At 36.0% G+C, this 27,932-nt stretch overlaps 1 protein-coding gene and 1 long non-coding RNA gene across 12 annotated transcripts; one reads left to right on the forward strand and one right to left on the reverse strand.

Annotated features, from left to right (window-relative positions):
• Positions 1 to 621: 621 nt before the first annotated feature.
• Positions 622 to 3,352, reverse strand: LOC110007017 (uncharacterized). 2 transcript variants are annotated; one of them, XR_002280487.2, is made up of 4 exons: positions 3,204 to 3,352; positions 1,696 to 1,784; positions 1,126 to 1,607; positions 622 to 1,045 (listed from the first exon to the last, which is right to left on the reverse strand). It is a non-coding gene; the product is annotated as an uncharacterized LOC110007017 (long non-coding RNA). The 2 variants fall into 2 exon arrangements; XR_016050668.1 differs by lacking the exon at positions 1,696 to 1,784.
• Positions 3,353 to 6,887: 3,535 nt separating this feature from the next.
• LOC18431369 (uncharacterized protein At2g24330) lies at positions 6,888 to 27,559 on the forward strand. Of its 10 annotated transcripts, none has more exons than XM_088858738.1 (7): positions 6,888 to 7,010; positions 7,196 to 7,223; positions 8,008 to 8,397; positions 18,502 to 18,646; positions 24,327 to 24,436; positions 25,148 to 25,550; positions 26,933 to 27,559. In XM_088858738.1, the coding sequence occupies exons 3-7, from the start codon at positions 8,125 to 8,127 to the stop codon at positions 27,187 to 27,189; spliced, it is 1,188 nt and encodes a 395-aa protein (XP_088714864.1). In that variant the 5' UTR covers positions 6,888 to 7,010; positions 7,196 to 7,223; positions 8,008 to 8,124; the 3' UTR covers positions 27,190 to 27,559. The 10 variants fall into 10 exon arrangements, with proteins under 10 accessions (XP_088714864.1, XP_088714860.1, XP_020521307.2 ...); XM_088858734.1 differs by having other exon boundaries at positions 8,123 to 8,397; positions 24,327 to 24,541; XM_020665648.2 differs by having other exon boundaries at positions 8,123 to 8,397.
• The last annotated feature ends 373 nt before the right edge of the window (positions 27,560 to 27,932 follow it).

Here is a 27,932-nt window from a genome sequence, read left to right on the forward strand (position 1 = left end):
CAAAAAATTTGACACTTTTGGATGTTCAACATCCGAAAATATCACTCTCACAATTCAAGAAGTTCCTGGATTTTGACAGTCATATTTTCGGATGTTCAACATCCAGTTTTCGAATGTTCAACATCTGAAATCATCACATCCTAAAATGTCATATTTCCAGATGTTCAATATCCAAAAATTTGACTACTAAAATCCAGGAAGTTCCTAGATTTTGACACATATTTTCGAATGTTGGACATCTGAAAATAACTAATTTTCAGATGTTCAACATCCGAAAGTGATTTATGTCACATGTTCAATTTTTCTTTTCAATTTTCCTATCACATGTTCAACTTTCCCTAGTTCAGTTTAGTTCACATGACTTCTGTCACATGTTCAACTTTCCCTAGTTCAGTTTTTCTGTCATGTTCATGCCACATGTGCACATTGAAAAACTCAAATTATAAACAATTTTAATACGCAAATTTAATACACATGTACCACATGCCAGTCTTCACCTCTAAGTGATATTTTCAGAAACTCAAATTATTAAACAATTTTAATACGCAACAAGCCATAAACTCTATTAATTTGTAAAGGCTTAAATGAAAGTAGAAAGAAAGACTTAAGTGAAAGTAGTAATGACCAATACAAAATTCATTCAACAACAATACATTTCAACAGTCAAAACGACCAAGTGTTCCAATACATTATACGGGTCAAGACCCCATTACACTGGTCGCATTCTCTTAGGCTGATATTGTTTCTTTTGTGTATTATATTTTCTGGGTTCCTCAACTACAGGTTGTGTGGATGGAGCTAGCTCTTCTACAACCCAACTACTTTCCCCCACTCCATCATGTCCGGCCTCGTCAGGTACACCTTCGTCATTATATTGACATTGCAAAATTTTCATCCTGGCTTCTACGTCACCCATATCCACAGGCACAAATTAAGACAATGTTTCAAACGCGTTGTTAACGCGATTATAAATTTCAGGATACCCCTTCTGTCTAAGTGTAAGTACATCTGCTAACATGACTGTAGATGTCTGAACTGCACCAACCTGCACAATATTTAAACAATTTCATAGAGCTAATAGGTAAATAAAGTACTATACGAATTTGTGGGTCAATATAAATATACCAACTTGTCCTCATAACCTCGAGGTCTCATTATATACTGTGGTTCATGAGCAGGAACCACATCTTCTTCTTCCTGGATATGAGGTTGCATATGTCGTTGGGTGGGTTAACGACATTATGTATTAGAGGATGAGCTATTAGGTTGTATCAAGCCTTGTACTCCTCTGAGGGTAACCCATTGTCAGTATCTTCTACAATTTCAGGCATCATGCGGTCATGGCGAGACAACCAGTGAGCGATTTTGTCTGCGTTAACAGTTCGTCAATCTCACTGTCCACCTTGTCTGCTAGCCCTCTTACTAACAACCAAGGGATTCCTAGGAATGCCCTATTTAGCGCTAAATTGTTGGCGTACTTGATCTGGTATGTAAGGCTCGGCAATATCGTCAAATATCAGTGTTGTAATACACATTGCAGTTTGATATGCCTGCTGCCTAGCATTTTAAATGACTTCATCAGGCTTGAAATAGGGATTCCAAATTACCTGTTATATGATGTGCAATCAATCAATAAAAATAATTACAAACGCTTAAATACATTTGAAAGTAATCAATATCAAATTATACACTAACCTCATTAGGTTGGACGCTATCAAATTCTTATCTGACGAGAGACATTAGTCCCAATACATATACATGTACTTCTCATAAAATGTTTGAACCTGAGTACATTTTTTTTTAAAATAACAAATTAATAGAAAGAACAGATGAATATATGCATATACATGTCCTTCCCATATAAAATATGATGCATGTTCAGGAGTTGCAACAAACTAAGGTCCTGAGGACCTCCTGGTATCATCCATTGGGATGTAAACGATTCATATTCACTAAAATCCATATGGTTACCATGTTAATCATAAGGGTATATATACAGATATTTACTGGATAACAAATGAACAAACAATAATGACATATTATTATTAAACGAAAAAATTGATTGTTTCTTGAAATTGAATTAAAGTCTCTAGTTGGTCCAGGCCAACTTGGGAAAGTCTCTAGTTGGCCCAGTGGTTTTCTAATTATTGGTAATTAAAGATTTGCTCTGTCCAAAATTCATTATATCCAACCACCCAAAAACAACCACCCATTGGTAAACTATATCTCAGAATCTGGACTAATACATATTTCTAACCCTACAAATTGCATATATCAAGCTAACCATTTTTAATTGTTCAACTGCATATATTCAAAAGAAAAATCTAAGGACATGACTAAATAAAATCATATAATAGGGCTATAGAAGAGCAATACGCATTAAAAAAAGGCACAAATTTCACCAACACAATTCTTCACTAATTGGGCAACCATACATTTCATAAAATTGATTTAATTGATAAATTGATCAAATGCAACTAAAAGAGACCAATATTATATTAAAAAAAGTGAATAACCAATTAAGAAATTCACACCCAACATCAGGCCACTCTTTGAAATAACTATGAGCCTCCATAGAACATGAAAAAAGGAGTTTTCTAAATATTCCAGGGCCAACTCCACTTGATCATTATTCATTGACCAATCCAAAACATAAAGAACATACAAAGTGGGTATTCATTGGATTACTAGGAAAAAAAACCAAAAAAAATAAAACAAAAAAACCATCCCCAAGTTTTTTACAGAATAAAATAGAGCTTCTATACCCAACAAAAAGTAAAAAAGAAGCAGACAAATTAAAAGAAAAAATACCAATAATACAAGAACAAACTAGAAAATATAACAAAAAAAAAAAACCCCTTACCCTTTCTACAGAGCAAAGCCCAATAGTAAAGATAAAAAATCACAAAAATACAACAAAGAAAACCTATAGCCTTTTTTTTTCTTTTCTTTTCAGAGAATGGAATGTTGTTGTGCAATTATACACCAAGTAAACAAACCCATGTATCAATTAAAATAAATTTTGTTTTTGCCATTACATGTTAGGAGAATTTTGTTTTTTCCATTAGATGCAGAGAGAATAAAAATCCATTAGATGCAGAGTACAACATTTATTTCCAATATCAAATTAGAAGGAAAACCTAGCGAAAAAAGAAAAGAAAAGAAGGAAAACCACAAAATAAGTGAAAGAAACAAAACCTTACCTTGTTGATTAAGATGAAGAAGGTTGAAGGTAATGAGACTTCGAAACTGATTATCGTTTGAGAGAGAGCATGATAATAGGGAAGAGGGATGAGCTGAGTCAAGGGAGAGGGATGAGAGACAGTAGGGAGGTTTTGATAGGGAGTCGAGACAGTATGGAGGTTTTGAGAGGGAGCCGAGACCATCGCGAGGGTTTGAATGAAAGATCGCTATTTTTGGATGTTCAACATCCGAAAATACCAAAAACTCAGTTGTTGAACATCCGAAAATAACAAATTGAATGTGTTAACTTGCGCTCATTTCGGATGTTCAACATCCAAAAAACACGCATATTCGGATGTTGAACATCCGAAAAAGGGCAAAGTTGTATTTTAAAAAAAAAGGCATTATGGAAGATAAAAAGCGGACACAAATGTAATAACGGAAAGTATTTGGTAGACCCGTAATAACGTAAAGTATAACGAATTTCTGCATAATTTTATAATTTTTATCTTTTAAAGAAGCTAGTTTTACTTTATTCAAAATATTTTGCATAAAATCACTTGTTTTCAACCATATATAAACTAAAATTAGCTGAAAAGCGTATAAAAAGTTAAATAATTAAACAATATTCTATACAATACTATGCGTGTACCAACAACTAACAAATTAAGGGCCTATTTGGATGTGCATATTTACATTGGTAATTTATCATTTTGATAAAATTAGTCTCGATAATAAATTACATGTTGTTTGGTAGTGTCCACCATATGAGATAAATTTGGAGACAGTTTTACATACAAGTTTATCGAAAAAGCTGTTTTTATTTTTTTCAAAATAAATTGGTTGTGCCAAAAATCATTTGTTTTTAGCAAGACATAGTTACAATAACTAGAAGCCATAAGAAAAGTTAAATAATTAAATAATATATGTAATAATAATATACATAATGCAAAGTACTTATCAAACAACCAACATCACAATATTCCGCATAGTATATTAAATTTAAATTAAATAATGTACTACGGATAAAATTAAATTTCATCCAACCATGCCCTAATATTATGAAGAGTTTCTAATAAGGTGGTCCACTTATGATAATATTAACTAACATTCAAACAAGTACCGAGGCAAACCGCATCCAACCATGCCCTAATATTATGCAGAGTTTCTCATAACAAGCCCATTCAAACAAGTACCAAGGCAAACCGCGTACAATGCGTAGGTGAAGCCGTGAAGCAGACTAAATTTCTCAAAAGAGACGACTTTTTTGTACACGATCTTATCAAACAAACGACGGCAGTTTTATAGGCGACCTTACCAATGGACACCAGCCCCTCCTTCCAATAATACGAAAAAAAATGGAAATTTAAAAAAAATCCTTGTTTATATCGAATTTTCAAAATAATCCAACATGTTTTATACTTTATACTTAAGTTCTTCTTTTTTTATAGTGAATATTGCATTTTAATTTTTATTATTTTTATACATTTGATTAAACTTAAATTTTGAGCATCTATACTTCTCACTGTAGTATATTTGTAAACAATAGAACAAATATAATTATGATAAATAAAAAAAACCAAAATGACATTCAAATTTGCAAAATTTTAAGGGAATTTGGTTATTTTATTTATTTAAATTCTTTTTGGTATTTTAAAAATTATAAATATCCCCAATCTAGGTATTCCCCACCCCAATACTCTTCACTTTTGCATTCACCCCATGAGTAAGAAAATAATTTTTTTAGGACGAAAATAACCACCTATGTATAAGGTAGTTTCTTTCTCTAAAAACTTAAAATTTGAAACTTTATTGAAAGAAATTATCTCAAATTTTTATCAAGAGAAATTATGTTAAATAAGTTTTAGAAAGAGAAATATTCTCAATTTTTTCAAAGGAAGAAACTATCGCAAATTTTAAATAATCTAAACTTTCAAGTTTTTAAGGACATAAACTCTATAAAATGTGAAAGCCTTGAGGGACAGTGAAGGATGGGAAAGAATGTGGGCTTGTACATAGGGTTATTTCGCTCTAAAAAAGTACCTTTCTTATTTGAGGGGGTGGATGCAAAAATAAATATATAAAAGTTAGTAGTGTGGTTTGAAATATATTGGGTGGAGGCATGCGTAGAAAACTATGGTCCAGGGGTATCTATAATTTTCCGATTTTTTTTTCCTCTATGGGTTTGAAGAAAAAATTAATTAAGATTGAATAGAAACCATGTAATTTTTGAAAGGTGAGATTTAGGCATTAAAAAACTCAAAATTCAATTTTTTTTTCTCGATATAATCATGTAGTTATTTTTAGGTGGTTCCTAAAATTTCAAATCAAAAGAAATCTTCCCAAGTTAAATCTACTAATCAAGGGAGTAAGGGTACAATATGCTTCCAAAGAAACACGGTATGCAGTCGCAATATTTTGTCCACATATTTCCAAACAAGTTGGAACGCGCAATATTTTGTCCACATATTTCCAAACAAGTCGGAACGTTTGTATAAGGGAAAGGTGTTTTGTGAGTGTGCCCCCACAAAATCCATCTTAAAAATGGATTTTAGAACTTGAGGATTTATTAATTTCAATTATGATGATGACCGTGAATCTAGAAATTCATTTTTTTAAAAAATACAAACAATATTTTTCTCTTTTTCCACAATCCAATTTTAACAAAGAAAAAGTTTGTAAAATGTAGAATTAAAGATGCACGTCGAAAATCCATCGAAAAATGTTGTTTTAAGGTTGAAAAACCCTATAATTGATCATATTGATACAAAGATGTACGAATATGAAAAAAAGAAAGAATTCTAGAAGTAGTGCATCTTGCAACACATTATCTAGAACGTCCATTTTCAAGATTTTCATATGTTTTAGATCTACTTGATTTTAACTATTTTTGGAGTTTAAAATTTTATAATTAAATATAAAAATAGATTTTCAGATATTTGAGAACTTTTTACACAAAAATTACATGATAAATTTTGGAGGTGCCCTTAATTGGTTTGTTCAAGGGGAGAGGTGTTTATAAGGTGTCAACTTTATACTATTGAAGTAAGATGCCCCTCAAAACTATGCCGAAAATGCAGTTTTTGGTGTTACAAATCTTTGCAATAATTTGAGAATCTATTGTTGCCCCCAAGTGTGAAATTTAAAGTTTTAGAAAGGGTAACAATCACGTGGATCGATAAAAACTTAAGAATATTGAAAATAGATGGTTCGGATAATGTGTTAAAAGATGAACTATTTATAAGATTAGAAATCCCCCTTTTTTCTTGTCTATAAATCTATAATTGATTTCAGAGCTTTTCCGCATAGGAACAACCTTCATTAGTGGGTCCTTTAGGTGCACCTTAGCCATACAGGTAGAAACCTTATATAAATTTTTCCCTTTAACATTTAGTGGATGTGACGACGCACATAATTTGGTGTGTCGGCCGACTCACCAAAACCGGGTCCCATCAAAAGAAGGAAGGGTAAAAAGTCTCCGGCGCCCTTGAAAACGAAACCTTTTACTGTCCCCTCGCTTATGTGTAAAGGAAGCGAAACGCCCCATGCCATGCCCATTTAAATTGGTGACCAACCGTCAAAATAAATGGACGCCTTTCTTTTTCTTTTCCTTTCTTTCTCATTTAAAACCCCACTCCATTTAAACTCGCGCTAAAACCATTGGACTTTTTTTTTTTTTCACGTCTAAATTGAAAGGAAATTTAATAAAGAGAGCCGCTCTACTCTTTCCTCAACGCTCCCATCCTCCGCTTTCTAGTTTTAGTCCGCGATCTCGATTGCTTTCGCCGAAATCCTGATCGCTTCGCCGAAATCTTGGTCTGAATCAGGTCATTCTCGTCAATATCTCCCCTGAATTATTTGTTTCCTCCTCTGATCTTTTATCTCGTTATTTTTCTCCTTTTGAAACCTTCTTTTTCATCTGGATCATAAAACGCTGCATGAATTAAATCTTCTTCTTGTTCGAATCTGACACTGTAAACTTGTTGTTTGGCATTTGCTTTATAATCTCAAGGTTTTTGCAGCATCAGATATATTTTTCTGTAAGTTATTGCAATATCAGATTTTCAGTTTTTATGTTCGCTTTTGAATGGAGTTGCTGTCCTTTAATTTCGTTTACTGGAGTTCAGATGTTTTGCTTTAATTTTCATTTTTTGATGAATTCCGTGAGTGTTAGGCTGAGCGTAAATTGAACTACTGATCCTGGGATTCTTTTTTCTTTTCAGGTATGAATTGTATGGACTTTTGTCATTGTGTTCTACTGGTTTTAGTCATTGTGGATTGATGCATAACAACAAATGAATGCGATCGATATCACTCATTTAGGCCTAAATTACTCACGTATAATCATGTCTGTCTTTTTCTTTTTTTGCTAATTTAATAGAATCCGTGATCTTATGCACACTTATGTTTGCTTTGGATCTCCCATGATCACCTTTACCATTCCCATGTTTATGTTTTTTGTGCATATTTGCATTCTTAATCATGTGGAGTTAATTCGGCTAGCGATTGCATTAGAGTGGTGCCCAGTGAAAGACAAAGAAATATACTGCCTTGACTTGATGTCTATTACTTCCATTTGGTCAATGAACGGTTACTTATCAAGCAATCGGAACCTTGATCATAGATTTGTAGCATCAAATTGTTTACAAAGGTTCCATTGATTTGTAGCATCAAATTGTTTACAACATAAAATAGGTCAAACTTGAATGTGTACACTACAGTGTAGATTGTAAGTAAGTATGGGCTGTTCATAACCATGTTCAACTATATGTATAGTATCTTTATCGTCTTTCATCATTTCTAATAACAGCTTTTGGATTTTAGGGATGTGAAGATTATTTACCTGCAAGATTTTGTTGCTATATGATGGTCTTTGTGCTGCTTAGTCGATAGAGGCTACAAGTAAACCACATTGTTTTAAATTGGGTATCTTATATAGGGATGGATGATGATGATAATCAAAGCAAGAATGCCACTGAAAGTACAACAGTCTCTCCCAAAAATGAAAAAGATAGTTTACCAAAATCTCTGCAACGGAGAGGGTTCTTCTCGTTCATTTGGAATGGGATCTTTGGGAGGCGCAATGAAGACTTTGAGAAGAAGCTACAATATCTTTCCAAGGAAGAAGCCTCTGTTCATGCAAGGGCGAAGAGGAGAATGGCAAGTTGGCGAAAGATGTCGAGGAACCTCATCGTGTATGCTGTGATTTTTGAAGTGAGTATCGAGTATGTATGGTTTTAACATTTCAAAAGATATTTGAGATGTGTCATCTGGAGAATAGCTGAATCTCATAATCCAGTTTCTGAAAGCGTTTCTTAAAAGCAATTATGTAAAATAGTTCTGGATGCTTGAAATTTGTCGGCACAAAATGATCTTCCTTGAATGATATTCCATGAGCAATTTTTGTTTATATTTCACTTTGGCGTTAAAAATTTTCATTCATTTGGAGCTTTAAATATACTGATAATCATATCCATTTTATCCTTTCCTATGGTTTTGCTAGTTTCAAAAAGTGATGTCACGGGTCAAAACTTTCTTTGTAAGGTTTATTAATCTGGGAATCGAACAGGAATTTTCCGCGGAGTCAAATAGCTTCTACTGACAGGATGTCAGCAGTCAAACCCTGTAATTTACAATATTTATTGATATCTAATTGTGTATTTGTGGTATGAAAGCTTGATTTAAAATTTACTTACAATATTTATCGATATCTAATTGTGTATTTGTGCTGTGAAAGCTTGATTCAAAATTTCCTAACAATTTCCCTATATATGTTGTTCCAATGAGGATGATTATTGTCACGTCTTGTAATCTATGTATCACTATTCTGGTTCCTCGGGTATTCTTCAGCTATTTAATGTTTCTCAAAACTTAGATGAAAATAGAAAGATATTGAATCGACCCCATCAAGCTCTTTAATTAACGTGTAAATTTTGTAATGAATATCCTTCTGTGTGAAATTAGTTTGGACTGTAACTTCTTGCTAGAAGATGCACTGTAACTTCTTGCTAGAAGATGCATTTCTTGAGAAGATAACAAAGAAAGTGAACTAAATGTTCAGAAACTTAGTCATTAGGATGTTCAGAGCCAGAGCACAACATCCAATGTTTGAATAAATATATGTTAACCACGTTTTGGCTTTGCCTTATGCAGATATTTTGAATGCAGCAAGGCAGCCCTGATCTAAGATCATATTTTCCATGATTCTGAACTTGGTTAGCGCCATGATTTCATCTTGGAGCAAACTGCACATAAATAAATCATGGAATTATAGAGAATTACCAAGAAGAATGTAGAAATTTAAATAATGCCATATGATTCTGCAATGATGAGTGTTTTTTTTTTTATAGGTTCGAGTGATACAAATGCATAATTAATTGAATGCTGATATGTACTTCTATACACAAGCAAAACTCCCCACAAATTCAAGATTGGAAAAGATTCAACTTGTCCATACAGAACTTGTGTCTTGCTGTGGTCATCCTCGTAGGATATCTGTTCATTGAAGCCCATTGCTCATATCTTGATAGGGAGAGGGAAATTCACGTGCAATTATGTCGAATAAAAGGACAATCTGATTACTTGTTCCATTTGATCAAGCGACACAAGGTTGTCATGCTCAGGATGCCCCAGGATTTGTACTCATACGATGGTATCGTAGATGTTAACTCATCACAATGTCCTGGAATAGTACACATAGCCATACAATCTTGTTCATCTGCGTTATCCTTTTGCTGATTCTTGCACCATTGTTTCTCTTTTCTTAGTCTATAATTAATGGGAGCTTAGAAATGCACAATACCCTATGGATGACTCATGGTTTCGGGTCCTTCATCAAAATCAGTGTGCTACATGGTCTCAAATGGATTTGTTCTTAGCAACCAAGAAGTACAGAAGGAGAAGGAGAAAATAAAAAGAGAGATCAAAGGCTTTATTAGGTAGAAAGAGAGGGAGGACATATACTATGAGAGGAGAAAAGGTAGCATATTAATTGTAAAATTAACTTTAGTGCAAAAGTGCCCTTTTATGGGGGGAAAAAGAAAACTAAGTCCTTAGAAGCTTAAAATACAATTAAAAGATAACAAGGAGTCAATATTCATTTTCACAACCCTCCCCTTCAAGATGGTGCATGCATGTCAAGCATGCCCAACTTGTCTAAGATATATAGTAGTTGAGGTTTCCCGACGGCCTTCATTTGAATAGTTGCTAGCCGATCTTGTCTTCACATAAGGAAGACAAATTTCTTTGGTAGCAACTCATTCTCTAATAAAATGTTGGTCTACCTTTATATGCTTGGCTTAATCATGCTGGACCGGATTGTGTGCTATACCAATGGCTGCCTTGTTCTCACAATACTAAGAAATAGATCCCTTTACAAGAAAACCAAGCTCTCGTAACAGGATTTTTAACCACAACAACTGACATGCGCCATGAGCCATAGATCAATACTCTGCTTCGGCACTTGAACGGGCTTCAGTTGATTGTTTTTTACTCCTTCAAGGTTACCTCCAACTAGTGTGCAATAACCTGATGTAGATCCCTAGTTCATTATTTTGCCAGCTTAATCTTTGTCTGTATAAGCCTCAACTTGTAGGTGCCTACATTCTCAAAAAAAAAAAAAAACTTGTAGGTGCCTATGATTAACAAACAGTTGTCCTCTACCTGATGATGATTTTAAATATCTAGGAATTCTGTAAGCAGCTTCAAGATGTGGAGTTTTTGGAGTATGCATGAACTGACTAATCACATTCACAATATATGTAATATCTGGGCATGTAAGAGAGACATATTCAATCTACCCACAAAACCTTGGAACATACCCACATCCTAAGTGCTTCGCCCATTTTGTCATCGAGTTTGTGGTTTTGTACTATCGGCGTATCTGCTGGCTTTGACCCAAGCTTATGTTTTTTTGTAAGGAGATCAAGCACAAAGTTTCTTTGAGAAATAAAAATTCCCCCTCTTAAACTTGGCCACTTCTATCCTAAGAAAATATTTCAATGAGCCTCGATCTTTAATTACGAATTGCCTTGCCAAAAACTCTTGAGTTACTAAATTTCCTTAGGATAGTTACTTGTCACAGCAATATCATCCTTATGTACAATCAAGGCCGTGTTACTAACCCTAGTATGTTTCACTAAAGTATGATCAGCATGACTTCAAGGTTTTAGGAGACTGCTTTAGTCCATAAATGGCTTTCCAAAACTTGTTTGAGGAGTCTGCTTTAGTCCATAAATGACCTTTCTCAACCTATACATCTTTCTCTCATATCCAGGAGCCTTGAATCCAGGTGGATGAATCATGTACATTTCTTCCTGCAATTCCCCATGAAGGAACGTATTCTTGATGTCTAGTTGGTGCAATAGCCACTCCATGTTAGCTGCTAGAGATAAAAGGACTTGAATGGAGTTCAGCTTGGCCATAGAGCAAATGTCTCATGATATTCTATTCCATAAGTTGATTGAACCCCTTGGCACTTAATCATGCCTTGTATCAGTCAACCTTTGCGTTTCATAGTGTAATCCCATTTTCAACCAACAACTTCTTCCCATTAGGAGGGTCTAGCAGCTCCCAAGTGCCATTCCTCATTACTGCCCTCATCCCCTCACACGTAACCTATTTCCACTTCGGATGAGCTAAAGCTTATGTAACACTGGATGGAATAGAAATAGATATGTAACACTGGATGGAATAGAAATAGAAGACAAAGGTTACATGAAAGCACGATAGGAAGGAGACAAGGATTCATAAGAAACAAAAGTGCTAATCGGGTGTGCAGTGCAACTTCGCCTACTTTTGAGTATAACAATAGGCAATTGCGGTGGTTGGCAATATTACATGGATTAGAGATATACAATTGGTGTGAAGGTTCGTCAACAATGATGGTCTCTGCATTACAGATATATTATGTCTCTTCATTACAGATATATTATTGGTGTCAAGGTCTGTCAGCTATGATGGCCTCTGCTTCATTCTGCTTCTGTTAAGTATAGACTTTTATTTCTTTCTTTTCAGCATCATGAGAATGCCTTCCACTATTGTCCTGGGTTCCAGAATTAGAAATAATCAGGATAGGAAGTGAAACAAAAGGCCTCTCTGCCACATTGTTCTCCCCTTGAAGAGAGTTGAGAAGGGAGTGGACTCAAGAAAGGTTACATCCATTGACCCTTTTTCCAAAATGGATAACCAAGAGAAATACGTTTTACAAATTTTGGATCCAATTTAATATGGTACGGACCCAGAACATGAGCAAAGCAAATATAGTCAGATACTTTGGGGGGAACATTAAACAAGGGACGATCAGGTCAAAAAAGTTTGTATGCGGAATTGTAGTTCAAAGCACTATATGGCATCTAATTAATAAGATAAATGCATTGAGCATAGCTTTGGACCAGAACTTTTTAAGTAATTGATACTCAAAGAGGAGAGCACGACTCACTTTGAAAAGATGTCCATTAATTTTTGTTAGCTACACCATGCTATTGTGGTGTATAAGTAGAAGAATTTTGACGTGTTATTCCATGCTCATCCAAATTAGGACTATAACTCTCTATTACAATATACGCCACCTTGATCAGATTATGTCACATATCTAATTGAGTGAAAACCATCATATGAAATGCCTCAAAGATAGTTGGAGCTTCATCTTTGGTTTTCATTGGTAGATCCAGGTACATAAGTAGTAATCATCCAAAAAAGAAACAAAATACCGATAGATGTAAAAGGAGAAGGGCTACAAACATCAAAATGAACAATAAAAAACACACCTTGCTTTATTATTCCTACAGTTCTTTGATAGTTCACAAACCTCACATTAAAACTCATATGCACTGCTAGAGATAAACAAGTTAGAAAATAAAACTTTTAAGGACCGAAAAGACATATGACCAAGTTGGAGATGCTACTGCCAAATCTGACTTTTATTAACACTATAATTGGACTGTAGGGCTTGAGAGGTAGTTGTTCCCAAGTCTAGAATGTAGAGACCACTACCAATCATCTTCCTTGTATCTAGATCCTGAAAAACACCATGGGAGGGAAAGCAGGCAATGTTCAAGAAGGCGGATGCGGTTGCCTAAATATCTAGGGGCCCTAAGGGAAGGGGGTTGCGGTGGGGCCATATGTTGTTTTGTGTAAGTATGTTTTGTGAATGTGTATGTGTATGTGCATGCGCATGTATGTGTTTGTGTGAGGTATCGCATGAAATTCTTAAAGATTGTTCTCTTTTTTTCTTTTTTCTGTTTCTTTTGGATTTGTATTTGTGAGAGAGAGGTCTCGAACACTTTTGTTTTTGTTTTTGTTTTTAAGGGATGGCACTAGGTGGGCGCCTAGACCGCCTAGGTGCCTTCCTTGATCGCCTAGGGTCTAAGCAAGCCTGCTTAGACCCTACCACTTGAGCTACACCTAGGCTGCAAGGCAGCCGAATTTTTGTTCATTGAAAGCAGGTTACACTATAATTCAGACTATTGGTAATGTTACCAACTAACATTAAGTTTGTAGCAAAGTTGGGAACATGAAGAACTGATAACACTGACATTTGAGGAGAAACATCGACAATTCCGTTTCCAGTTATTGAGGAAAAAGAGCCATTAGCAATTCTATCTTTGTCTCTACCATAACAAAGAGAATAGGTAGAAAACAAGGATGACATACTGGTCATGTGATTTGATGCTTCTGAATCAATAATCTAGGATTGTCCAAGCAAAGAAAAAAGATATGATCAGTCGAAGCTTGAGTAACTGAGTGTACCAAGGATGGAAATAGAGATTATGGATGGGGGGCCATCTAACTGTGCGAACAATCGGTGAAAACTTTCATTAGGGATTGGAATCATCTCTTTTGGAGTAGGAAACTGAAGATTACATTGCATTTTGTATTGGCTGATCTGTGCTAGCAGCAACTGCACTCTTAGTGGATGAAGGGTTATGAGTATTAAATTGACTTGGATGATTAGATTTAGTTGGCCGACCAACCAGATCCTAGCACGTTTATTTAGTATTATTATAGTTACACGTAGCATGTACCAAGGTGGCGATTCTAGTTTAGAATCGCGATTCCATGTTTCTGAGAAGGAATTATGATTCTTGGAAGTCAGGAATAATTATTCCAAAATTTTCAAATCTCGTTCCAACTTTTTTAAATCTCGATTTCTAGAAGTTAGGAATCTAGATTTTACCTCTCAAAATTTTCGACTCATAGGTGCACAAGACTTGGATTCGATGTATATGAGACCCCTGATCCCAATTTTGAGGAAGAATAAATCAATGATATTTATGGTTTACATCATTCCTAAATGTGGTCTAAGAAGGGTGAAGACCTTGAACTTGCCCTAAACCCGTTCTATGTCAGGGTAAAGGAGCTGGGAACCTACAATATCTGCTTATGCTAGGGTATTAGCCCATCCCAATTAGTTGGGAAAAGGCTTTGAAAATGATGATGATCATTCCTAAATGTCAAGACTTTGTATTAAAGTTAAACATCTTACTTTCTAATCTACATCTAATAAAAATAAAGTACTTCTATTTATTTATTCAATCTAGAAAATGTAGAAAATGAGAGCTGCATGAAAGGGTACTCAATACCCGACTCCAATGTTAGGGAAAGGATGTCAAAGACTTTTAATCATATAATAAGGGATCCTTGGGTAATCGTACGTGATATATGGAGTTCAAAATTCCCGCTTACAAATAATATAAAACATCAAATCTTTTTTCATTTATACCTTTTTTCTCAAAAACTTTTGACATGGTTTTGAGTGGATTGGTGCACAATTCTTGAAAGGTAGGAATCTCGATTCAAGTTGATGGGACAACGGTTCCAACGATATTGGAGTCATGATTTCTTTTTTTTAAATCACGATTCCAATATGGTGGGAATCACTCTACATGTGATTTGCATTGTACAGACAACTTTTCCAATCATAGGAATCATCCGGCCGTTCGCGATTATGTTATTCTGATTCCTGAAATGATTCGGAATCGCAGGCAATTCCAAAAAGGGTAGTATGACTATTTGTGACGCAATAATCACGCTTTAGCTTACTTATTATCTCCTTGATTCTGTGCCTTTTTACAAATTGTTGACTTCCACTCGCGTTATTGTTTTGAGGAGCTAATGAGGTTGGAACAAGGGTAGATCAATCAAGTACTTGAGCAGGCAGCATGACGATTTTCGATTTTCCTCAGCTTGGACAAAGGAATAGTCCTGTTTGAGAGATGGAAGAGTGTCCCTCCTGAGTATTTGGACCCTAACTAATTCAAACTCTGGGTTCAATCCCGCCAAGAACTAAAAAATTTGATTTTGTTCCACAAACTCTTTGTATTTCTTTCCATTTACCTTACATGCCGGTTTAAACATTTGATAGTGGTTCAACTCCTCCGATGAAGTAAAGAAAAATATGCTTTAAGAGACCTCTCCCCTTGTCTAAGATGGGAAATTTCCTGCCTCACTACATTTGAGCTACATTTTTGCTTTGAGAGTAAGTTTGGTGTATAGAGTCCCAAATCTCTCTCACACTTTCAAGAAACAAAAGACGGTTTACTAATTGATGGTTGCATAGAGTGTAATAACCAAGACGATATAGTCAGATTTTCAATTTCCTGCTTCTCATTTGAGAGATGTGTTTCTTCGTGCCTAGTAATCTTTCCACCAATCGACAGTTTTGTAGTCTGTGGCCACTCTAAAAAATTCGTCCCATTGAGTTTGACAATAGTAATTTGTAGTCCAAGGTTTTCTATGTGGATACCCACATGGGAGGTTACTCTTGGAATGCTAGTAGAGTTGGAAGAGTGTCCATAATTGCTTATTATCAACATATTGACCAAAATACAGCTAAAAACCACCAAGGAAACCTGCTATTCAACTCAAGCAGCCATTAAAAAACACATCAAACATGGACCTGAGATCATTCATACAAGAGATCTCGAAAAAAGTCGAGTTTGTAACTAACAATGAAAGGTTAAATCCTTTTAAGGGATCCAAAACTGAGTTTAATACCATCAAAGCACACCAACCAGATCTAGGTTTTCTTAAGCCCGAATCAAAATCTCAAAGAAGTAACCACGAAAACTAGCGCCTTTTCATTGCAAATACCTTTCCCCGATAGGGTTTTTGACCTTTTGGACACCTCGCACAACCAGATCATATCTTTAGGGTTTCAAAAGAAACCTCTTGAAGTAATCTTGCTTTAATACCAAGTTAAAAATACAGCAGCAACCAAGGAGTAGAGGAGAATGAGAGAATAAAAAGAGAGATCAAAGGCTTGATTAGAAAGAAAGAGAGGGAGGAAAGATACTTTGAAAAAAGAAAAGGAAGAGAGATGGTGATGTGAGGTCATCCATAACCCCCACGCCCCTCTCTATGTATTATATTCAAGGTTGAAAAATCAGCCTCCCGGCCTAGGTAGGTGGGTCTAGGCAGGCATGCCCAAGGCACACCACTTAGGCGGGCGCAATGCTGGCGCTCAGGCAGGTCTGGGCGCCCGCCTAGTGCCTGCCACCCCCTTAATTAAAAAAAAGAAGAAGAAGAAGCTATTTTAAAAAAATAAGAAAAGTTAAGGCGTATTTAAAGCCCCTCTCTCTCTCTCTCTCTCTCTTGGGCCCACATGCTCTCTCTACCTATAAGAAGAAGAATAAGAAGATGGTGACCTCCAAGTGTTTGATGCGAGCCTCTGTCTGTCTCTCTCTCTCACACACACACATGCATACGAAGACATACAATGTATTATATTCAAGGTTAAAAAATTGGCCGCCTATGCAGGTGGGTCTAGGTGGGCATGCCAAAGGCACTGCCTAGGTGGGTCTGGGCGCCTGCCTAGTGCCTGCCACCCCTTTAATTTAAAAAAAAAATGAAAGGCACTTTAAAAAAAAAAAAAAAAAAGTTAAGACCTATTTAAAGCCCCTCTCTCATGAGCCCATGTGCTCTCTCTACATATAAGAAGAAGAAGATGGCCTCGAAGTGTTTGATGTGAGCTTCTCTTGCTTTCACTCAAACACATATACACACAAAGAAACACATGGACCCATATGCTCTCTTTACATGTAAGAAAAAGAACAAGAAGAAGATGACCTCCAAGTGTTCGATGTGCGGTCCCTATCTTTCATAGAGTCTCTCTCTCTCGATCGACGTATTAGAAAAAGAAAAAGAAGAATGTACTCCAATTGTTCAAGACCTCTTTCTCACAAACACGGATCCATATGCTTTCTCTCTCTTACTCTGCATATAAGACGAGAAAACAAGAAGATGATCGTTAAGTATGTCATGTGAAGCCTCACATGCACGCACGCATACACACACACTCTATATATTATACACACACACACACAGAAAATATGGCCCCTGGCCGCCTAAGCACCTTTTTGAACATCAATTATATTAATTATAATAAAGTACAAAGTGCCCTTTAAGGAAAAGAAAGACAAATAAATCCTTGAAGCCTAAAACACAATTAACCATAACTAGGAGTCAATACTCATTTTCACGACAACAACAACAACCCCTATCCAGATTTAGCCTGTCAATAACATACATTTGAACATCTCATTTCTAGACATTTATGATCCCTCATGTATTGACAACCAACTCAGACATGTGAGCATTATCAGGTTGAGTTGCTAATAGGTAGATTTGTCTATACACTAACTATTGATACATTATTGAATTACCTATTGGATCATTGTTATATACAAGCAAATGGGCGATATACAAGCAAATTGACATTTATTTTAAGGGTTTATGTGATGTTCTCATCATCTGTGTGGTGTAAGCTATTATTGATGTGGGAAATAATTCTTGTTCGGCTGTGTAGTGGCAGACTTTGGCCTGTAGACATATCTCTTAGGTGAAGTAACTTAACATGTCCTTATTATTGGGAATTCACCAAATAAAAAAAACAATTTCTTACATTTTCCATCTCATATTACAAATGGACGTATGCCTCTGGCAGGTACGGCTATATGCATTCAACTAACTGGAACTGGAAGAGATTAGAGTGGTTGGAAACCCTTTTAAGTAAAAATTTCTCAAGAAATTTATCAGAATATTGACAGGGAAGGTTTTCTTGAGAAATTTTTTCTCTTACATGAAAATCCTTGTGCAAATGCTTTTCATTTTTTTGTGCTAGCAAGGGCTTCCTCATTTTTTTAGTAGAAACTATTTTGTGTTTTCTTTTTGGTGTCTTATGTATTAAGTTGTGGTTGTCTACTGCTCCATTACTTGTTGAGAAACATTATTTGAGTTTTCATTCGTCCGTACTGCTATAGATGTCATGTACATTTTTAAATTTGAATGAGACCACTTATTGCAATTGATGTTTTCCAGGTGGTTTCTGTGGCGTATGCAATTATGACAACAAGATCATTGGATTTGACATGGAAAATGAGAGCACTCAGAGTACTACCTGTGTTTATGGTTCCTGGGCTCTCCGCTGCTATTTACTCGATGATGGCTAGTTATGTAAGAATGCGTAAGTCTTCCGAACTTCTCTTTCAACTAGGAGCATGCTAGATCTTGTTTCGTTCTCATTAAGGGGTTACTTGGGCCATAATATTTTGTGGGAGTCAACTAGCTTGTTCAAAACTTTGAAGTAGTGATCACTTTCTACATTATTCTTTGAGTCATGAATAATTTGTCTCTAGAAGATATTGGTAATTTAGCGTCATTTAGACTGGAAAAATCATTATATGTCGTGCTCCTTTTGTTGATAGAATATGTAGCGCCTTACCAAACTTCTTATTCAAAAATTGTCTGTGAAATTGTACGTGTGATAGACAAAGAAATTCTTCGTTTGTCTCAGTAAGTAAATAACTGAAGCGCCATCTGAAATCTGACTCATGCACTCAGGAAGCTGTTCACTAGTTTTTGGTTTGAATCGGTATTGCAAATTTGAAAAGTTGAAATTTACTCAAAATTTGAACATCATATGAATTTAAATGAGTATTGATTAATCAGTCAATACGAAGTTATACAACAAGTCCAGGTCTACTTTACTCAAAATTTGAACATCATATGAATTTAAATGAGTATTGACTGATTAATCAGTCAATACGAAGTTATACAACAAGTCCAATTTATATATGACATTTTCATGAGTAAATTTGCTAGTTTTTAATTTAAATTCATATTGACTGATTAATTTAAGTTAATATGATGTTCCATATCGTATATGCTTATGGCTTTTTCTAAACTTTCATGACTTTTCCCGAATTTCCAAGATTTTTCCGACTTCTTGGGTGGCTTGGGGCAAACTCAGGCTAGTTGACCTGTGACTTGTTGGAGTAGCTCAGATTGGCCAAGGGCTGAGTTCCACCCCTAAGCCGCACTTTCAAACCGTGGTTTAAACTTTGAAGGTAATCGCACATTCTAAAAAGAATAAAATAAAAATGTGGAGCCCATTTCTGAATGAAGGGAATAGTGTACGATTTTACCTTAGGCTACACCTCTCAAGAAATGAAATCTGTTACAAGAAGTATTTATACTGGCTCTTCAATTGGGTGCCTATTATACAAATTTACTTAGGTTTTGGGTACAAATGTTAATGGCAAACTTGAAGGGAACTGCCTCTTAAATAAAAACAATCTTACAAGGTAGCATGTGGTGGACTGAATCAGTTATCATTAATCTGAAAGTCTCTCACTTAAGCATTGGTAGCTTAACTAAATTTGATGTTGATCTTCATTGATGCATTATTTCACTCTGCCTCTTGTTTGACACTACTTCAGGCTCCAGAGGGTGGTTGTTAACTACATGAGAGTCCTTATATGTAATTTGGCATCAAATTACGTTTCCCTTCATATTATTATGTGTAAGCTCTTCAGGCTTATCTAAACTACATTATTAAGTCAAACTTAAGGCTTACACATATGTTGCAAGAATAAGAAGGGATCCTATCTCTAGAGAGATTGTAGGGTACAAAGATATATAATTTTTTCCCCTTGTTCAAAAGACACCAACTGAGAATTCCAGGAGTCACAATAGTGACTCTTCACTCATTACTTACGGTTTACACCCTTTCATCTATCGTGGCTCTTCATTGATTAATTATGAGTTACACATGGGTACAACTTTTATATGGTGACTCTTCACTAATCACATTCTATAAATAGGTAGACATAAGCCATATTTTTCATTCAGTATATTATTTCTCATGATATTCTTATTGATATCGCATTATGTATGTAGCATTTTAATGAGACCTACAAAGAAGGTGTAGCGTACCAGTCAAGTAATGCCAATCATCCAAAAATTGTTCCTTTAGCCATCAACCTGTGCATGACAAATGGAACCACACGGAGACCATGCCATCACTATCCTAGAGAAATAATGTAGTTGTCAGCTGTCTAATATCTTTAAACTGGAACTGTTAATGTACTCTTATGGATTCTGAAGGGACTCGTGTGATCTAGTCGGAGTATATAATAATTTTTTTTTCCTTTTTCAATTCTTTTCTTTTCTTAACGGTCTAGATTGCTCACAAGAAGTCTGTTTACAATATAACAACTTCAAATAAAATAAAATAAAAGAATACAATAGGATCTCAAGAACTTGAAGCCATTCTAAACCATGCTTTTCATTAACAAAGAAAAGGCACAACTTATGCTTGGGAATAAAAGATATAATAAATAAATATAGAAGAAACAAAAGAGGGTGCTGGAGATCACCTCAACTGAGCTTCTTACACCCCACACCGAGTCACCACCTTCCGATGGTGCGGGATCTAATGGTCAACCTTCAATCTCAATCTGGAAGGCAAGTTTGGACAAGCCACACCAATGGAACATGAACCCCTTTGATCACAAAACTCAAACCCTAGGTAAATCCCCTTAGCGACTTAGTTTGAGAGAGATGCTTCTCTTTTCTACCACAACCATATAGTCCAAAACCTCAATGAGAGATGAGAGATCATGAGTGAAGATGAGAGACACTATGAGAGAGTACAGGGAACCACCATGCAATGAGAGAGGGAGTGGGGCGTGCCTCCCTTTAGATAGATGATAGAGAGATGAAAAGTTGTGGTAAGAGATAAAGTGTAGAGATTTTGGGTTCGGTACTTCCCCTTTTTATAGTGCTTGAACAAGATTAGGGTTTCTTAGGGTTTTCCTTGGCTTGCTACTCACTTGAGATTTAGTATGAACCATTGATCTTGGGTGACTTGTGGGGTGAGAGATTTGAGCTCTCCATTCCATAGATGAGATGAAAAGTTGTGGTAAGAGATAAGGTGTAGAGATTTTGGGTACTGTACTTCCCCTTTTTATAGTGCTTGAACAAGATTAGGGTTTCTTAAGGTTTTCCTTGGCTTGCCACTCACATGAGATTGAATATGGACCATTGATCTTGGGTGACTTGTGGGGTGAGAGATTTGAGCTCTCCGTTCCATAGATGGGCCATCAATATCCTATGGAAGGTGCTAGACCATTATCCCCCACTTCCTAAACCATTTTCCCATTAATTAATAAAAATAAGGAATTAACATATCATAATATTATCTTTTCTTATTTTTATCCATAAGCCTTCTCACACATTCCAAAATATTAATCAAATATTCCTCAAGCCTTCAAACTTTCCAAAACAACACAAACCCTTCTAGGCTCCAAACTTTCCAAAACAACACAAACCTTTCTCTCAAGCTTCAAAGCTTAAACACCAAAAAAGAAAGTTGCCATAGGTGGGGTGTGCCACCCATGGTGGCACATAATGGGCCCCACCCAACATGCAATGGTGGGCCCAAAAGACCTATTGGGCCTCCAATGCATTTCAAGTTCTTTTTATAATTTAAAAAATACACAAAATCATTATTTGAATATTTAAATCATTATAAAATCAATATCTCCATTTTTATATATCCAAATTTGATAAATAAAATATTCAGAGATTTAAAAAAATTCAAATAATAATTCTAAAAAGAAAATATAAATAAAAATAATAAAATTAAAACTTTGATGGGAAAAGGATCCATATGGTCCAGGAATAAATATCCACTGGGGCACTCCATGTCCAATCATGAACTACGAACCACACATGTTTTCTAAAACCAACCTAGCGTTGCCATGACCCACAGTCTATACAGAGGATCATTAGTGGGTCGCTTAAGTCTAGCCAATGGCATGGGGTCGCAGTCCTAGTATATGGATTTCAGGTTTCCCCTGGAGACGAAACTCCAAGGTCATCCTGACCTTGATACAACTACGGCTCAATGGTGCACAAGGGTATCTCTCACACATGCACACGCTTCACCCTAAAAGGTGGTACGCTTTCCCAAAAATGGCCATCGATGTGCATACCGTGTGATGGAACAAATGATGAGGTTTTGGCCCCGTCCTTCAGGCCTCCATCACACATAAGGGTCACATAATCTCTCGGCTCACTCATCTGGGTATACTCCAACCTCATCAACGGATAACCCATATAACCCTTATCGGTACGATTCTCAAAGCCCAGGCAACTTGGGTTTTCCCCAATCAAGCCGACTTAGCATGTCAAGCATGGTCCAGTATCAACAAACATCATTTGCTTAGTATGGTCCACAAGGGACGACACTCCCACTGAGTTCATGTTCCACTATATTTTTGCATTTTACAAACAATCATAAGGCCTTTAATGGCCACACTCACCCAACAGATGCTGTGTAAAGTGTGTCCAGAGCACATCTGGGCCTTGTGGGTTTCATAAAAAAGTAGCTTCCTTAGCTTATTTGAGTCTATAAATGGCTTTTCCAAGGTAAAAACTTTTCTGGTGGGTTAGAAATGGTAGCTTAGAGGAAGATTCATCCATATTTCATCATGTAAATCCCCCTGTGAAAAGATTTCTTTGATTCTTTCCAAAAAGCTGACTAGTCCAAAATAGGTGCAACTGGAACTAGTGTTATCAGGATTGGATTGGCCACCAAACTGGTGAGAAGTGTGGTCTAATCATAACCGGTCTGACCACTAGTCGAACTGGTTGGATGAGATTTTGAAAAAAGGAAAAAAAATGGAGATAATAGTTTAAAAATATAAAGTATATTAACAATATTTGCCCAACTTCATTTAGCTGGTCAAACTGGTTAAAATCGATTGGTTCGACTGACAGAAACTGATCAAACATTGGTTTTGATAGGTTTTCAACGAAATCCAGTGTTTACTTTAGACCAAAAATATAAATTATATTAACAATATTTGCCCAATTTCATTTAGCTGGTCAAACTGGTTAAATCGATTGGTTCGACTGGCATAAATTGATCAAACATTGGTTTTGATAAGTTTTCAACGAAATTCAGTGTTTACTTTAGACGAAACAGACTAAGGCACTGATAAGAGGTCTAACTGGTATGACCAATGGTGTGGTCCAGTCTTTATAACTACAATTGCAACTCTTTTTTGTAATAGACAAAAACAAGACCTATCCTTCTATAAGAATTCATCTCTCTTGTGTGCAGCCTATGGCAATGAGCTTTTCCTTTTATAGATTTATCATGCTATTTGCCGTCTTCTTGGTATGAAAGATGATTTACAACAAATTGCCTTACTTTGGTGGTGCAGTTCAACAATATTCAGAAGATGGTTAATTACAAAGTGTTGCTGCCCCTTAAGACATAGACAATGGAATACACGATTAATATTGTCAAAAGTTAGTTCGATTTTGGCTACTTCTAACATGACCTATTCTCAACATAGTGGAATGGGGGAAAGTCCCGGACCTTGAGTAAGGTCATAACCTGCCATTAATTATGTTGTTTCCCATGAATGTGGTTTCTGTGCTTTTCATCTGGTGTTCTTGCACATAAGATCCCTTATTTTCAGTAAATGATAATTTAATTCCTGATCATGGAGCCCAACCCACCCCTTGGTTTCTTCTTTCCTGTTTGACACTCAACTAGTAAGCACATCTCCAATCCTATGTTTGCGAAATATGTTTTGTATGGTTTTATTTTTTGGAATATGGTGTGTTGCTTCTGTATTTTCTTGTTCTTTGAACCATATGACGCATGCCTTGGGAGTATAATCAGATTTTTACATATGGATTACCTCTTTTATAATTGTTTGTTTTAGCTATAGAAGTTCAAATGCAATGGCCATAAGTTTGTATATTTAATAGATTAACGAACAATGATGAGTTTGTACCGATGGCTCATAAAATGCATCTGGGTTCTCTGTCTTGTGCCATTGCAGGGGATAGGAAAGATAAAAAAACTCTTGAAAGGCTGCGTGCTGAAAGGCAAGCCAAAATTGACGAACTTAAAGAGAGGACAAATTATTACTTGACACAACAACTTATTCAGGTCACCATATTAGCAATTACCTTCCGCGTACCTTCTAAACCACTTTGCTTGGAGATGGAAGATTTCAAAGAAGGAAAATTATTTTTCTTTTCCATACATCTCGAGGTCAAGATGATAAATTGGAATATTTTCAAATATCGGAATGCTCTTTTCTATTAGATTTTGAGTTGCACCTTATTTTTATAGTAGAAGGTTGCAGCCGTACATAAACTTTTCCAATTTTAAAACACCCATAGAAAAACACATGGTCTTGAGTTGGAATAGTTGCAAATAGGCAAAATGTCTAATACTTCATTTCTAATGGGTATATTTTGATAAATTTCCCTTTGAATAATGGCTTGCATGGTGTGTCTGTTTTTTGCTCTGTACTTAGCTGTTCATATCCTTGCTTGCTCATGTGACTTGAATCTGCATATGCCTGGTTTATATATTTTGGCAGATTCACATTATCTTTTCCTTCTTGGGAAGAGACATCATCATGAACCTTCTGCTGTCCATTTCTTGTTTTTGTTTTTCGTTTCCAACATTCTGCACATTGGTTGTCTTCAGACGTCATTATTTTTTTCATCATTTTTCCATGCATTGACCTTTTTTTCCAAAGTTTGTAGGGTTTCCCCTCCCCCCCCCTGCTTTTTCTCATTGGGTTTGAAATCCCTTTTGCCCTCTTAACTCTCTAACTTAAAAAAAAAAAATTGTTCTCTCTAAATGCAGAGATATGATCTTGACCCTGCAGCAAAGGCTGCTGCTGCAAGCGTTCTAGTGTCCAAGCTCGGGGCAGACTCAGGCGTTAAAGTAGTTTTAGAAGAAGATCCAAAGCTTAATGCAACTGAAGGCAAAAGCAACAGCATTGAGGTCATGCAAGCCAATGATCTTCGAAAAAGGAAGCAATCTCACGAAAGACATAGCGAGAAAAACATTTTGATGGAGCAACAACCTGTTGAAGGTGACCCTAACATTGAGAGGGACCTACAGAGCCCACCAGTTGTTGTGGAGCACCATCCTGGATCTACCAAAAATGACGGTGGTTGGATTGCTCGTATAGCTGCCATGCTTGTCGGAGAGGACTCAACTCAGTGTTATGCCCTTATATGTGGCAACTGTCATATGCACAATGGTATGTAATGTGCTACTCTAAGAAAATACTTTTTTTATTCCACACCCATGTGTGTAGGATCCCAATTAAATTTGGCACAGATCTCTAGAAAAGTTATCACATGGGTGTGGGACTTGACTTTTCTAGAGATCTGTGTCAAATTTAATGGTGATCCTTTGGAGTCCTATACAAATGGGTGTGGGAGGGTCTTATAGGATCATTACTCTTTTTATTTACCCAAAAAAAAAAAAGAAGCATTTTTTCCCTTATTTTTCTTATGAGGAAAACCCTACTGTGGTCTTAGCTCTAATGAACAAGGGTATCCATTGCACAAGCGCACATTGGGCTTGTGAACATCTAACGGAAAGTGGGACCCACGATTGTGGTTATGTCCTTTTCCAGTGGCTATGTATAAGTCGGACTCTCTTCATCGCTGTCCATCATTTTTGATGGATACCCACAACCCTGATATTCCCTAGTCCATAGGATCATAGTATACTTCCTTTCTTGTCATGGAATGTATACTGTAGTCTTATGGACAGTGGAAGATCATATTCCATATCATTGTCATGGCTGCTTGATTAAGCGATGGACTGTGATGCATAGAGGAAGTGGGACCCTCTAGCTCCTGTTTGTCCATTTTGTTGAGAAGACCCCATTGGACTATAGTTTCCGTAGTCTTTAGGGCTACAAAACTCCATTGTTTATTTTATAAAGCTTTTGATAACCTGGACGAGGTTTGTGGTATGGTTAATCTTACCATGGAATTTTCGAAGCTTCCTTTAATTTTTAAAGTTTTGATAACCTTGATGAGGTTAGTGGAATGGTTAAATTTACAATAGGAATTTTCACATTATGCACTTTGTGCCTTCACTTTTTAGTATGTACGGTATTCTCAGTGAGCTATTTCAGTTTCTTGAAATGAAAATGGAGAAGAGAACATGCAAAACTAAAGCACAAATATACTGTAATCCTCTTGATCATAGGAAGAAACTTGTGGTCATGAGGATCATGAAACTTCAATCAATGGAGTGGAAGATGGAGAGAGTGGGATCTGCCAGAACATGAGTCACATGACATACCTTTGTGTTGGGTCCCACTTGCATTTCTTAGACTGTCAATGCTCTTTTAATCCAATAGCCTTTGTGATATACCTAAATTGGAAGTAAGGGAAATTACTGAAACAATTCCTGAAATGCCATACTTTTTTTTCTTGAAGATTTAATTAATATATGTTAAGACAAACCTCCATTTCTCATGCTTATTGTTTTCCTTTTCTTTACGAAATTTTCCCGTTTTTGTTTCTAATGCCTTCTCTTTTTTTCAATGGCAATTAACATTCTGCTAGAGCTTCAAAGCTAAAGCTGAAACCTACATTTTTGGTGGTTTGTTCTATTTCACAGGATTAGCAAGGAAAGAGGATTTCCCATACATTACCTACTACTGTCCTTACTGCCATGCCCTTAATGGTTCCCGTCGGACTGAGGCTCATGGTTCCTTGCGGGAGTCGAATTCACCATCTGCCATTGATGGTAATATTGGCATTGAGTCTAGTGAAAAAACAAATGGCCAAGACATGGGCCATGTAAAAGAAGCTGGCCAAGTAGTGGCTTCTGATGGGGAGCAGGTAGAAACCAATAATGGAAATGGCGTGAATTGAGGAAGCGGTACTCTCTCTGTCTCATCATTTGTCTTGTTCTTTTTTTTTAACCATAGAATGATTGCTGTGTGGTTCCTCTTGCTCCATTCTCATATCAGCTATTTGCTTTCTCTCGCCGGAGTGCTCTCTCTCTCTCTCTCTCTGTAATATCATTGTTCCTTTTTTCATATAGGATTCGTTTTCTTGCGGGTATGATGTGTGCTGAGCATGATGGGTTTGCTTTTTCATAGCAAGGCCTTTTCTGTTTGTTGTATTGTTCCATCACAGCAGTAGTATGATGGAAAGCCTTTTGTTAGGTTTGGATGTACTGCTAGTTGAAAGAAAGAAAAGCTATCTATTTATCAATATAAACACAAATTTTTTTGGAAAACTTTGTATACATTTAACTTGTGTAGAAAACCTTTTCATTATTGGGAGAGTGAAGTTTCAGTTTTTCAGTATGACCAATTTGGCCCCTTAAAGAGAGGTTTATTTCGAAGTGAGCAGCCTAAGTGACCTGCAAGTAATGGGGATTCTGGTGCATAATCATCCACAATTGAAATTCCAAATTGGTTTAAGATCCGTTGGCTTTGGAGAAATTAATAGGAAATCTTATTATCGGCCTCTTAACTTACTCTGATCCTTGTAGCCTCACAGAAGGTATGACCTTTAATAGTGCAAAATGATAGTGCAAAATGATAGATCAAAATTCTTATATCCGACCATAATTAATTGAAAAAAACTATGATGATGTTCAAGTAAAG

The sequence above is a fragment of the Amborella trichopoda genome, chromosome 2 (genome assembly GCF_054954075.1).
Source record: "Amborella trichopoda isolate Santa Cruz 75 chromosome 2, AtrichopodaSantaCruz75HAP2 v2.0, whole genome shotgun sequence".
NCBI lineage: Eukaryota > Viridiplantae > Streptophyta > Magnoliopsida > Amborellales > Amborellaceae > Amborella > Amborella trichopoda.